The sequence below is a fragment of the Trichosurus vulpecula genome, chromosome 1 (genome assembly GCF_011100635.1).
Source record: "Trichosurus vulpecula isolate mTriVul1 chromosome 1, mTriVul1.pri, whole genome shotgun sequence".
NCBI lineage: Eukaryota > Metazoa > Chordata > Mammalia > Diprotodontia > Phalangeridae > Trichosurus > Trichosurus vulpecula.
The window spans coordinates 62,757,600-62,771,250 of record NC_050573.1 but is presented as its reverse complement, the minus strand read 5'-3'; the positions used below and the strand labels follow the sequence as shown (position 1 = coordinate 62,771,250).

Below are 13,651 nucleotides of genomic sequence, written 5' to 3'. Positions count from 1 at the left end.
CTAGGACCTGGGCTGGTTCCCATAATCCTTCTTCAGGGAATTCACACCCACCAGCTGAGAACAGCATTTTCTTCCTCATGGCTGCAGTGTGAACGGAACCAACGTACCACCGCTGTCTGCAGGACCTTCTGGTTGGACTTGTTCAGTTCAAATGTCTCCTGGTAGTCTAAGTTAGTTGATGCCAAGGAGATAGTGAGGTTGACTCCTCCAATATAAGACAGGATAGCATATTCAGCCAGGGCCTGCAGGGCCACACATGTGTCCTGTGAAACACAGATCGAGTTCAAAGTAAAATGAAAGGATTACACAACCTTTTTTTAAGTTTCCCAGGTGGTGCAACAGTAATTATGGCCAAAGGCCATGGAAACAGGAGACGCTTGATAAATGTGTCATAAGAGACTGGTATCTAGAATTTTTTATTGCACCAGAATCTTATTTCCACTTCTGACCAGGGGTCAGAATCTCCCTGCATCCCTCAGAAACTCCCCAAGAGAAGAGCGCCATAGGCCTGCTCTAGGCAGGCTTAGGGTATAGTGTTCCATAGCTGAGGGAGCACAGTACATTAACACTCCAAACTGTGCTTTCCAGTTGGGTCATCTTGGCCACATCCCTTGACCTCCCTCTCAGACACAGGAGCTCTAAGAGACCCCCAGCTTAGTAATGGTGACAAGTGATGTCACAGCCCCCAAAAGGGAGGAGGACTTGGGCTGCACAAAGAGAAGAAGAGTAGGAAGAAGGGGGTGCTGAGGAAGGGGACGGGGAGAGCCCCACAATCCTCTGCCGATCTGGACCATTCTGTTCAGTGACACGAACACGTTGTAGAACAGACACTGTAAGAGAGACCAGGAAAGTGAGGGCACTAGAAACCAGGATGTTTGATGATTGGCTGAAGGAGCTGAGACTGTTTAGCGTGGAGAAGAGGAGACGTAGGAGGGATATGATGGATGTCTTCAAGTACATAAAGACTCTCAGGATAAAGAAAGATTCAATTTATTCTGCTTGGCCCCAGAGGAAAGAAGTAGTAGCAAAGTGAAAATGTTGCTGAGGGGCCAATTTCAGTCTGATATAAAATGAAACCTCCAAACAGTTAGAACTGTCTAAAAGTCCACCAGAGTAGCGATTTATTTGAGCAGCTAGGTGCTACAGTAGATAGAGTGCTGGCCCTGGAGTCAGGAGGATCTGAGTTCAAATTTGACCTCAGACACTTACTAGCTGTGTGACCCTGGGCAAGTCACTTCACCCTGTTTGCCTCAGTTTCCTCATCTGCAAAATAAGCTGGAGAAGGAAATGGCAAACCTCCAGTATCTCTGTCAAGAAAACCTCAAATGGGGACATGAAGAGTCAGACACAACTGAAAAACGACCTCCCCACTTGTGGGGAGGTAATGAGCTCCCCACCACTAAAGGCCTTTAAGCAGAAGCTGAATCATAACATGCCATTTATGTTCTAAGCATAAATAAGGGATTCCTGGACTAGAAGAACTCTGAGCCTCTGATTCTGGGTGTACCCCCAGGGATGATATTCATCATCCCTGCTTTACGGGGATCACATTCAGAGATGGGAGGGACCTTAGAGGGCATCTAGTTCAAGACCCCTTTCATTTGACAGATGAGGACACCGAGTCAGCTGGGATTTACACCCCAATCCTCTAACTCCCAGAGCTCCTTCGGGGCTTCCTGATTGCGAAAATGCTCAGAAAACCACAACCAGGAGCCATCCTGGTCATTTCAAACACAGACCCACCTGTGTGGATGAGAACCCCCCAAGGGCGTTTCTCTGCTGGGACAGCCACTTCACCACCGGCAGTGCAGATGCCACATCTCCCAGAAGTGTGTAGGTCAGTAAAGCATAGGCTGTCATCTCCACTTCAGCCGAAATAACTGAAAGAGAGGGAGCCACTAAGTAGAGGAGGGAATCCCCACTGCCCCAAGCAGAAACTTCCTGGCAGGTGGTCTCCCCGCAAAGGTAGAGATTCTGGGTAATTTGGATGAAGAGTCAGTGATAAGCAAGGATAAAAATGCACATGGTTGTCTCACCTACGGAGACACATACACACAGACACACAGACACACACACACACGACATCTGGGAATACCAGTACCTGATTGAGAAAGTCCATCATTAAACCCCATAAATGTGTCCTCATCGGTAACAAGTGTTCCTGTCAAGCTCCAATGTGTGAATCCATCTGGAATTACAAACCACTGATGTTAAAAGAGTAGATAAAAGGTAGCCAGGGTTGCAGAATCTCAGCACTGGGAGGGAGGTTAGAGGGCACCTGGTCCAACTAGAACAACCAAAGACCTCCCAAAACAGGGTATTCAGCTGTCCATCTGGCCTGCTACTCTGCTTATCCTCATCTGGACCAGTACCACCAGACTGGATTGTCAGAAAAATGTCCCTGGTACCTGTGCGAGGTAACCCACTCATTTTCGAGCACTCACCCTGGGGTTTTACTGTTCTGACTGTGAGTGATCGAGCACAAAGTCAACTGATCCCACTAAGTTTAGTCAGCCCCAGACAGCGTTTCAACCAGACTGCTCCAGTCCCCGAGTGAGGTAATCCACCTGACCTTACAACTCCTGTGCCAGAAGGGGCTCCCCAGATTGGTGGGCAAGTTACCACATGCTGCGCTAGGTTCTACCTGGCCTAGGGCCAGGGCAGGCCATGGTCTGGCTGCTTTCAGCTGTCTGCCCCAGCCATCCTACCACCGCACAGATACCTTCCATTGTGTACTGTACCCCAAAGCTTAGCATGGCACCCCAGCACGTTCAGGGCTTCTCCAGATTTTTTGTTGTTGTTCAGTCACTTCAGCCATGTCTGACTCTTTGTGACCCCAACTGGGGTTTTCTTGGAGTGGTTTGCCATTTCCCTCTCTAGCTCATTTTACACAAGAGGAAACTGAGGCAAACAGGGTGAAGTGACTTGCCCAGGGTCACCCAGCTAGTAAGTGCCTGAGGCCAGATCTGAACTCAGGAAGCTGGGTCTTCCTGACTGCCAAGCCTGGCACTCTGTGCACTGCACCACCCAGCTGCCCTTCATATTTAGCCATACAACCCTCCCCTCCCATCTTACACTTGTACAGTTTATTTTTTTGAAGTCAAATATAGGACCTTGCATTTATCCCTATTTGAATTTCACTGTTTCACTCTCCCTCCCACAAACTCTGACAGATACCTTGTAGGGAAGAAACAAAGACTCAGAAGGTACCATCAAGGATATCCACCTGAATGGCCCATTGTTACCTTAAACTAGGGGTGGGGAACCTGCATCCTTAAGGCCACGTGTGGTTCTCTAGGTCCTCAAGTGTGACTGAATCACAGAACAAATTTAGTCAAAAATTTGTGACTCAGTCAAAGGGCCGTACCTGAGGACCTAGAGGGCCACATGTGGCCTTGAGGCCGCAGGTTCCCCACCCCTGCCTTAAACCCTCCATATCTAAAGTCAAATTCATCATTGTCACTCTAGATTTTCCCATCCTCCCCACTTCCCTATTTCTGTTGGGCATACTGCCATCTTCCCTGATGCCCAGATCTATAACCTCAGAGTCATTTTCTTACTTACCCTCAAATCAATCATCTTGTCAAGTCTACCCTGTCTGACATCATTTTGTGACCAGCCCAAACCTTGGCCTCTTGTAATCTGACTCCCAACCAAACCACTATATTAAGAGGCAGTATGGCATTTACTGACCAAAACTAAATTAACACATCCTCATCAACCTTATAAAACAGATTTATCAAGGCCACATCCCCTTATGTTTTCTGTGCCCCAGACCTAGAGAAACTTGGCAGAACTATTGGGCACACATTAGATTCTCTTGGTGAACACATACAGTACAAGAAGCATGGATGCAGAAGCACAGATCTGGCAGGAAACCTAACTCCACAGTTCTGCTGATCCACTGCAATCCTGTCTGGCTTCTCTCTTCTATCCCTCCCATAAGGTTCTACTCCAGCATTCTCATGAGAGTTTTCTCAAAGGCCAATGGAGAAATTGTGCCTGTCCCTGTTGACAGAGGTGAGCTCAAAACAGTCCCAGGACAGGAGAGTGGTTGGGATCCTCTTGGCATCTACTGGCTACCAATGCTGCTGTCTTTCCACTCCATTCACCTGGCCTGCTGGGCCTTCTTTGTGATGCTAACACTGTATCTCAGCTGAGTCTTTGTCTGAGCCCCATCAGAACAACATCCTTCCTGGCTATGAGCTCAAGTAACTAACAAGGATATTTAGGTTCTAAAGGAAGAGTTTTAAATATATTGAAGTATTATCCTAGTGCCAAGCATGAAACCAAGTTTGCTCTCATTTGTATCTCTTCAGTATGCCCTGAAGTAAAGACATGGGTTACATAGTCAGGTTGATATGGGTCACCATTACAGAACAGGCCACGTCCCTCTCTCCTCTGCTGTACCCCACACAGGGCCCTGCTTAATAGGTATTTTTTGATGTAAGTACATTTTTGTACAGACTGGGCATACTTTGGCTCTTATCCTATGAGACTTGGTGACTGAACCGAAAGGTCCCCCTATTAAGGAGAAAACTTGGGGTGAGCCCCAAATCGAGCAGAACAGTGAGGTTCCTGTGGAGTCCCTATTCTCAGCCATTTGCCTTTAAACAAATTACTCCCAACTTGGACCTCATTGTTTGGAAAGCCTCACTGGGCAACATGAAGACAATTCCAAGCCCTTTCCTAGTCCTCATGACCAGCTGCTGATACTTACACAGAGTTTTAGGTGTGAAAGATAGGTATGGGAGACAGCATGGCCTAGTGGGTAGGGGGCAGATCTCGGAGTCTTGAAGACCTGGGTTCAACTCTTGTTTCTAGTTTGTGTGACAGTCAACAAGTCATTTAAGCTCTGCTCTTAGGGTCCTAGGCAACTATTTAAAATGATAAGTTATAGAAGAGTTGCCATCTACATAATAAAATGGAGTTTCCATATCAGGAGTTCCCCATGCTGATGAAATTACAACTGTGGGGAAAAAAAAAACCTTTTAGGTTTTAGAAAGCACTTTTTTCATGATTATTTTATTTAAATATTTATTTTTAAAATTATTTAAGGATCATAACAACCCTGTGAGGTACAAAACGGAAACATCATACTAGCCATTTGACAGATGAGGAAACTGAGGCTCAGACTAGGGAAGTGACTTGCCTGGGGAAGTAGCAGAGTCAGGATTCAAACTCAGGGCCTTTGACTCAAGACAGAACACTTCCACTATGCTGGGCTGCCTCTCCTCTGGAAAGTGCTATCATCTGACCACGTCAGTGTTCAGGACTTGGTCTAGGAACTTCCTCCTCCTGCGCCTGAGGTATATCATCTGGAGAACAAGGGGGTGGACTGTGCTTTCTAAGGCCCTCTCCAGCTCTAATATGACTACATGACTCTACGTGTCCATTGAGGCCAGGGTGGGGGTGGGGTGGGGTTGCACGCGGTCCACTGAGGCCACCCACTCAGATTACCTTGCATGATGGCCAGGCTGTTCAGCTTCCGAAGCACAGCCGGAGCAGCTGGACTGTGCAGGAGAGTGAGACAGTAAGCGGTGAGGGCGCTGCTATATGGATCTTCTGCTGAGTACAGGTTGGACTCCAAAAAATGCTTTGCTTTGCTAATAGCTGCTTTTTCTTCCTAAATCGAGACAGAGAGAGAGAGAGAGAGAGAGAGAGAGAGAGAGAGAGAGAGAGAGAGTCTTAATAATAACAATTTGTAATTATACAGAGCTTTATGGTTTATTACTTTCTTCACAACAACTCTGGGAGGCAGGGAGTGCCAGGATAATGATGTCCATTTTCTTTTGTTATCCTTGTTCTAGGCCTATGGCATCATGATTGCAGGCAACTCCCTCATGAGGAAAGCACCCCCACGATGAAGATCAGCAGCTCATCTCTAATTTAAAGTCTGGCAGAGCTGACCAGAGCACTAAGGGGAACCTTAGGGCTTCACCCATGGTTAAATTGCTAGGACAGTCAGAGGCAGGGTGTGGTGCCATCTTTCTGACTCCAAGGTTGGTCCTCATCCCTAGTCTCAAAGAGGAGAAGTGACATGTTCACAATCACACTGCTACTAAGTAGAAAGAGTGACAGAAACGTGGGACTTAACACTGAGAAGGGACTTCAGAAGCCATGTAGACTAAGCCGTGCTCCAAAAAGAATCCCCTCTCTAATGTGCCCAACAATCGGCTGTCCAGTCGTGGCTTGAAGGGCTCCTTTGCACACTTGGAGACAACCACACGGTGTCCCCCTCCCAAAGTTTTCCCTTTTACAGGCTAAACATCTTCAGTGTGCAGAATTTGCATCCAGGTCCCTCTTGACTCACAAGATACTTTGATGGGTTACTCAATACATAGCTTTCATCTCTTGCTCTTCAGGCTTCTCTTGTCTCCTTCGCCCTATATTAACACAAACTGTCAGAATTTCTCCTTTGGATCTCGATCACTTATTATATGTTATTGGTGACAGCTAGGCGGTGCAGTGGATAGAGTGCTGGGCCTGGAGTCGGGAAGACTCATCTCCCTGAATTAAAATCTGGCCTCAGACGTTTACTGGCTGTGTGACCCTGAGCAAATCACTTAACTCTGTTTGCCTCAAAAACTCACAATGGGGTCATGAAGAGATGGACACAATTGAGAACAACTGAACAATGCCAATAATTCATTATAACGTTTTGCATGTCTCCACGCCCCACCTACAAACGGTCATTTAAGCGTTCTGACCTTCTGAGTTCTCTGCAGTCTGGATCCACCGCCTTTCCCCATCCCATCTCTGTCTCCTCTTCTTTAAATGATTTAGGCTCTGGCTAAACTGGAGAAGGATTCACCACCCTTCAGCGCCCATGCGTTTTTCACCCACATTTCTCCAGGGGCAGGTGAGTGGTGCAAATGAATAGAGCATTGGACTTAAGAGTCAGAAAGACCTGAGTTCAAATCTGACCTCAGACACTTACTAGCCATGTGACCTTGGGCAAGTCCCTCTGTTTGTCACAGTTTCCCCAAATTCAAAATGGGAATAATAAATCACCTACCTCCCAAGGGTATTGTAAGAATCGAGTGAAATATTTTTAAAGCCTTTGGCCCAGTGCTTGGTACACAGACGCCATATAAATGCTTAGTCCCTCCTCCACGCCTAACATGGTCTCCCCTCATGTTCACTGACATCCTTCTGACCAGTAAGGTTCCGGCTTCCTCATGAAGCTGATACACCCAGATGGAACTGATTCCTTTCTTCTGGAAATTTCTCGGATCTGTCTGGCTAAAACTCTCAATTATGTTCTCACTTGTTTTATGGTGATCTGAGAACATGTCACATCCCACTCAGATGTGAGCTCTTTGAGGACAGAGACTAAGGTGCTTGGTGCTCCCCCTCCCATCTCTGATATCTCTAGGGCTGAGCAGAGGACTCTGCAAAGGGCAGACACTTAATAATTGCGGAGCCGATCTGCATTACGGTGGAACCTTCTTGAAGGCCTGTCTTTTCTAAACTTTGTATGTCCCCCAGCACTTACTAGAGTTGTGCATACAGCTGGAACTTTGTGAATGTTTGTTGAATTGAAATGAACTAGATTACATGCTCTTTGAGGGCAAGACCACATTATTAGTTATTTTTTCCATCCTTCCTCCCCAACCCCTACACAGAGCCTTGAACATCTGAGATGATAATGGCAATATGTTGATTGATTTCCTTGAGAAAATTAGGAATCTCAGAATTTTGGAGAAGGAAGTGTCTTTAGTGCCCTTCCAGAATGAGAATCCTCTCTACTTTGTATCCAATTAGTGGTCATCCAACCTCTGCTTGAAGAACTTCAAAAAGGGGCAATCCATCCCCTTTGGGATAGCTTTAATTGTTAATCTTTGCAACTTCTACCCTCTTGGGTCATGCAAACAGGTCTAGTCTCTCTTCCACAGGATAAATCTTTCAATTCTTGAAGATAGCTGTCAAGTCGGTCCCTGTGAGGCTTCTCTTCTCCACGTTTCCTCCAACTGATCCTCACATGGCATGAAGTTGAGACCCTTCACCATGCTGGCTGACTTCCTCTGGACCCTCTCTAGCTCATCAATGTCCTTCCTAACCTGTGGAGCCCAGGACTGACACAATACCCCAGATGCAGTCTGATCAGGGCAGGGCACAGAGGGCTATCACCTATATTTTTTCTGAATGCTGCCCCAGATTGCATTAATGCAATCCATGATTCAAATTGAGTTTGCAATCTATCAAACAACCAAAACACTTTTCAGACAAACTTATGAAATCATGCCTCTCCCATCTCATGTCTGTAAAGTTAAAGAATATGACTTTTACATTTATCATTACTATGTTTTATCTCATTATATTCAGCAATGCACTCCAATTTAACCATTTTGGATACTGACTGTCAGTCGGTTTGTTGGGGATCCTTTCCAGTTTTGTGGGATGTACAAATTTCACAGAATATCAGAGTAGTAAAGGGCCTTTAGTGGCCATAGTCCAAACTACAGAAAAAGAATTCTTTGTGCTCTCTAGCTTCCCAGTGATCACCCAGCCTTTCCTTTATAACTTTTGATGGAGAGGAACTTACTATGTCCTTAGGCAACCCATTTTGTTTGAGTTTTTCTCTATATTGTTATGTTGTTTGTCCTTTGTTCTCGAAGAGTACATGAGGAAGGTGATGCCATGACTTGCAAGTGAACTGGATTTAAGTGAGAGTCAGGGCTGTGCAAAGTCACCAGCCTCACTTTATCCTCCAGAGTCATCTGGGGCCAGTGGCCAGATATAGACCAGAATGACTAGAGATGGCCCTGGAAGCAGTGGGAGACCTTGGCCTTTTTAAGCTGGGGTTTTCTGAGTTCTTACTTTGATTGAGGCAATGCTTATTCAGTGAAAAAACCTAGGTAAGAAATGAACCAAGGAATGGCCTCTTTATCCCTCCCAGACTGATATTAAGGCTAAATCTGCCTCTTTGTCACTGCCATCTATTTCTCCTAGTTCTGTCCTCTGGGGTGAATTAGGACAACTCTACTCCCTCACTGGGCAGCTAAGTGGTACCATAGCGCATAGAGCACTGTGCTTGGAGGCAGGAAGATTCATCTTCCTGAGTTCAAATCCAGCCTCAGACACTTACTAGCTGTGTGACCCTGGGCAAGTCACTTAACTTGGTTTGCCTCAGTTTTCTCATCTGTAAAATGAGCCAGAGAAGGAAATTGCAAACCACTTCAGCATCTTAGCCAAGAAAACCCCAAATGGGGTCACAAAGAGTCAGGCATGACTCAAAACAACTAGACAACACCAATCCCTCTTTCACTTGATAGTCATTTGAGAGAGTTCTCATGTCATTCCAACTACCCCCCACTATTGTCTTCTCTCCAGCCTGAACACACTCAGTTCCTTCAGATGATCCTCCTCTGGCATGAGCATAAGTCTCTCTACCAGCCTGGTCACTCCTTCTGGATACTGTCCTGCTTGTCAATCTGCATCCTCAAATGTGATGGCCAAAACTATACACCACAGGATTGCTCCCAAACTGAGTGTTTTCATTGCCAAGGAACTCCCTCTTCCTAGTCTTACACGTGAGAGTCCCCTCATTGCTAGAGACTACTCCATCTCAAGCAGCTCCCATGTCTGCTGCTACGACAGGCCAGAAGGGACATGTTGCTTATTGAGCTGGCCAGTGGGAGAGGGACAATGGCCCCAGGAGCAAAATTATGAACAAAAGACTGAAAGGTGCAGAGAGACAGATTTCAGTTTGATAAAAGGAGAAATTTACCAATAATGAAAGCTGTCCAAAGTGGAACAGGCCACTGTGGTAGATAATCAGCTCCTTATACACTAAAAGTCTTTTAGAAGAGGCTAGATGGCCACTCATAAGGGAGACAACAGAGAGAATCCCTTCTGAGGTCTGGCCTGGAGAATACTGGATCCAGGTTCAAGTCCTGTTTTTGCAGGTCACTTAATCTCTCTTGGCCTCAATTTCCTCATGTGTAATATGAAGGAGTTAGACTAGATCACCTCTATTACCCTTCCATCTCTAAATCTACGATCTCATGACCCCTGAGCTCCTGTCCAACCCTGAGACTCTATGACTTTGAAGTAAAAATTATTATTTTTTAAAAATAAAGTTCTATTGTTTTCCAGTTGTGTCATTTTCAGTTGTATCTGAGTCTTTGTGATCCTTTTTTTGGAGTTTTCTTGGCAGAGACACTGGAGTGGTTTGTTATTTCCTTCTCCAGTTCATTTTACAGATGAGGAAACTGAGGTAAAAAGGGTTAAGTGACTTGACCAGGGTCTGAAAGTTATAGAAAAAAATCAGGAGCATTCAATGTATTCAGCTTTAGATTTTTGTAACATTTTCCAACATGCTCCAACCAAAAAAATGTGTTGAGGAACTTGGTATTAAGGAAAAAGAAGAAAGAGGCTACTGGGCATCCTTGCTACAGGAAACCTCAGGGGCCATGCTGAGTTATTTAGATTTCCTTACTCACAAGGCTCAGAAACTCTCACCCCTTCCTGTGGGATTTCACTTTCTTCTCTGTGAGGGGTCAGGATTCCTGAACTTTCTCTCTATCTCTGAGATAGTCATGTGACACATGTGACAGGAAGAAGATTAAGCCTGGGGCCTGGCAGATGGTAGGGGTCTGGAGTGGCGAGATGAGTCAGGGTCCTACATCCCAGCTTCCTGTGGGGCAGTTTGGAGAAGCATTCTTCTCAGAATCTAAGTAGGTCTTAGAGGCACCTTTGGAGAATATCATGGCAGCCATGACAAACTCATAAGACTGAACAAACAGCCAAGCACCGGTTGAATAGAGAGATTAAATTACAAACTGATTTAATCTTTCTCCAGTATTCATTGAATGCCTCTTAGGTGTTCTGCAGGAACGACGAAAGACATATAATCCATGGTTTGTAGCCTCCAGGAGCTGCGGACAAGAATTACATACATACGTACATACATATGTACATACAGCTACACACATACTTTCTCTTTGAGTGCAGGGATTGTCTTTTGTATTTGAATCCCCAGGAGAAAGCACAGTGTCTGGCACACAGTTGGAACTTAATAAATGCTTATTGATTGATTACTGACTACATGAAATAACTGGAAGACAATTCAAGCCAGGACAGTCACAGACTAGTTTGTGTGGTGCAGAGTATGGGGGCTAGACAACGGGTCCAGAGGTGGGACAGTGAAGGTCCAAGTGTTAGGGGACCTGGGTTCTCATCCCAGTTCTGCCACCAATTAGCTAGGTGGCCTTGTGTAAATCAGTCATTTAATCTCTAGGACTCGATTTCCTTATCTTTACAATGAATTGGTTGAACCTTAGATCACACAGATTTAGAGCTGGAAAGGGAGCTCAGAGGTTGATGATCCAATGCATCTCCCCGATACAGCAGATCAAGAAACTGAGGCCCAGAGAAGAAAGGACTTGCTCAGTACTCATTCATTCACCCACTCACATATTCATTCGTTCAACAGACATTTGTTTAGCCACAGGCACACCAAGACAAATCCTTTTCCTGAGGAGCTGACATTCTACTGGAGGAAACAATATGTACCCAAATAAATAAAATCAAGGTATCTTCCAAGCAAATCCAAAGAGGTTTCAGGGAAGCCGGCCCTGGTGCCAAGGGGATTGGGACAGGCATTCCATAGGAGGTGGCCTTTGAGCCGGGGATCCTAAGAGGGGACCCGAAGACAGCCTGTGGTTTGTCTGACTGTAGCAGGTATAGAGGGAGGTTCAAAGCTGGACTTTGGAGATTGTGTAGTTCAGTGCAGAATCAAAGAATGCCAGAGTTAGAAGGATCTTCTAGCTTCAAAATCTGTAAACCCTGGAGATGCAACCACTTCATTTAAGAGATGAAGAAGATGAGGCCCAGAAAAGGTGAAGAGACTGGCTGAGGGTCACACTCGATGCCAGCGGCAGTGAGAGAGAAAACACAGGCCAACGATAGTGGCACTGAGGGCAGGCAGATCTTGGCCCTGTTCCGGGCTGCTTCTGACACAAAGGAGGGCAGAGCAGATGCCTGAGAATAATGAGGACCCAAGGTCTCTGGGTGAGGGTGGGGGGCGAAGGGGTGACTGCATCCTGCAGTCATGTTTTATGAACTGCGATGACCTCGCCACTCAGGAACGCAGTTCTGATAATTTATAGAAACAATGTAATTGTACTCGATGTAATTTGTTTCCTTTCATTCCTCTGGGGTATGACCTTTACTCTTCCCCCTTGGCTCGCTTGCAGACAGAGCAGCCCTGCCAGCAGTTGCCGTGTTGCTCCAGAAATGGGGGCCTCTGCACCGGGCTGTCCCTTTTTGGAACATGAGCCCTGGGTTTGCACCCAGGTGGGGAGCAATATCACGAGCTGAGCACGAGACAAGGGGCCTGATTAGCCCTGGAGGCTTAGAAATAAAGGAAACCACATTTGGTTCTTTGCTGTAAAACAGAAAATGTGGCCTGATGCCTCATAAACATGTTCATACACAGCATGAGAGAGGCCAGGCTGCCAGGAAAGAGCCGGAGCTGCCGGATAGCACCTCTCCTCCCCCAAGTGAGGCTGTAGGAATCACCTGCACAGCCCAGGCAGGGCAGCCCTTCAGCATCCAGCCCTCTTGTCCCAGAACCCCAAGACGGCAGAGTGGCACGGCATCTCAGAAGACATCCAGCCCAGCCTGCGTCACTGATTGCCTTCCCTCATCCTGGGTGTCCTCACAAGCTGCTTCCTACCTCCAAAGGCAGCTAGCTCAATCCACTTTTGGATGAAGGGGTCCTTTCTTCTCTGTACTGAATCAAAATCTGCTCTTCTACCTTCCCTCCCCACCCCACCCCCAGTAATCCTAATTCAGCTATCAGAAGCTACATGCAATAATAGGCCAATTCTCTTTTCCACATGAAAAAAGTCTTCAGATGCTTACACAAGTGATCATGAGCTAACAGTCTCCTCCAGGCTAAACAACTCCAGCTCCTCCAGAGGATACTTATATTACCTTGTTTCAAGTCCTCTCACCCCACAGAGGCAGGTTAGCCTCCTCTGGATTCACTCTAGCTTGTCTATCCTTCCTGAAAGATGGCACCCAAACTGAATCCCGACCGCTAGATGCGGTGTGTGGAGGGCAGCTGGGTGGGGGCTGTCATTACCCTTTGTCAACATAGGAAGATACTGAATGCCTTGCTATCCCCTATGCCCAGAATGGCATCACGCTTCTCTGTGGGTTCAAAAAGCATAGTAAAGTCATTAGGATCCATACTTCTGTGTTGAGTTGTCTTACAGATCAGGTGTTTCCTGTCACAAGAGGTCTCACAAGCTGAACACCCGTAGTCAGGGATATGGTCGGGATTCATAAGCTGGAGTTTGCCTAGAGGATCTCTGAAGTTCCTTCTAACTCCAAGGTAATCTGATTCTCCCGTCATTCAGTCGTTTTTCAGTCATGTCCAACCCATTTAGGGTTTTCCTGGCAAAGATACTGGAGCATCTTGCCATTTCCTTCTCTAGCTCATTTTAAAGATGAGGAAACTGAGGCAAACAGGGTTAAGTGACTTGCCCAGAGCCACCCAGCTGGTGTCTGAGGCCACATTTGAACTCAGGAAGATGAGTCTTCCTGACTTCAGGCTCAGGGACCTTCCCATGGTGCCACCTAGCTGCCCCCAGTCTGAAGCTCTAAATATCCTCTGATTTCCTTACCATATCCAATT

The 13,651-nt window shown here is 46.3% G+C and overlaps 1 protein-coding gene across 1 annotated transcript in view; it reads right to left on the bottom strand.

The window, feature by feature from the left end:
* Window positions 1-13,651, bottom strand: part of CPAMD8 (C3 and PZP like alpha-2-macroglobulin domain containing 8) — a 161,272-nt gene that overhangs the window by 28,315 nt on the left and 119,306 nt on the right. Inside the window, exons 30-33 of the mRNA XM_036734810.1 lie at window positions 5,461-5,626; window positions 2,102-2,188; window positions 1,744-1,880; window positions 108-263 (exon numbers count right to left, since the gene is read on the bottom strand). Coding sequence (XP_036590705.1) covers window positions 108-263; window positions 1,744-1,880; window positions 2,102-2,188; window positions 5,461-5,626 — 546 coding nt within the window. The remainder of the gene's footprint in view (window positions 1-107; window positions 264-1,743; window positions 1,881-2,101; window positions 2,189-5,460; window positions 5,627-13,651) is intronic.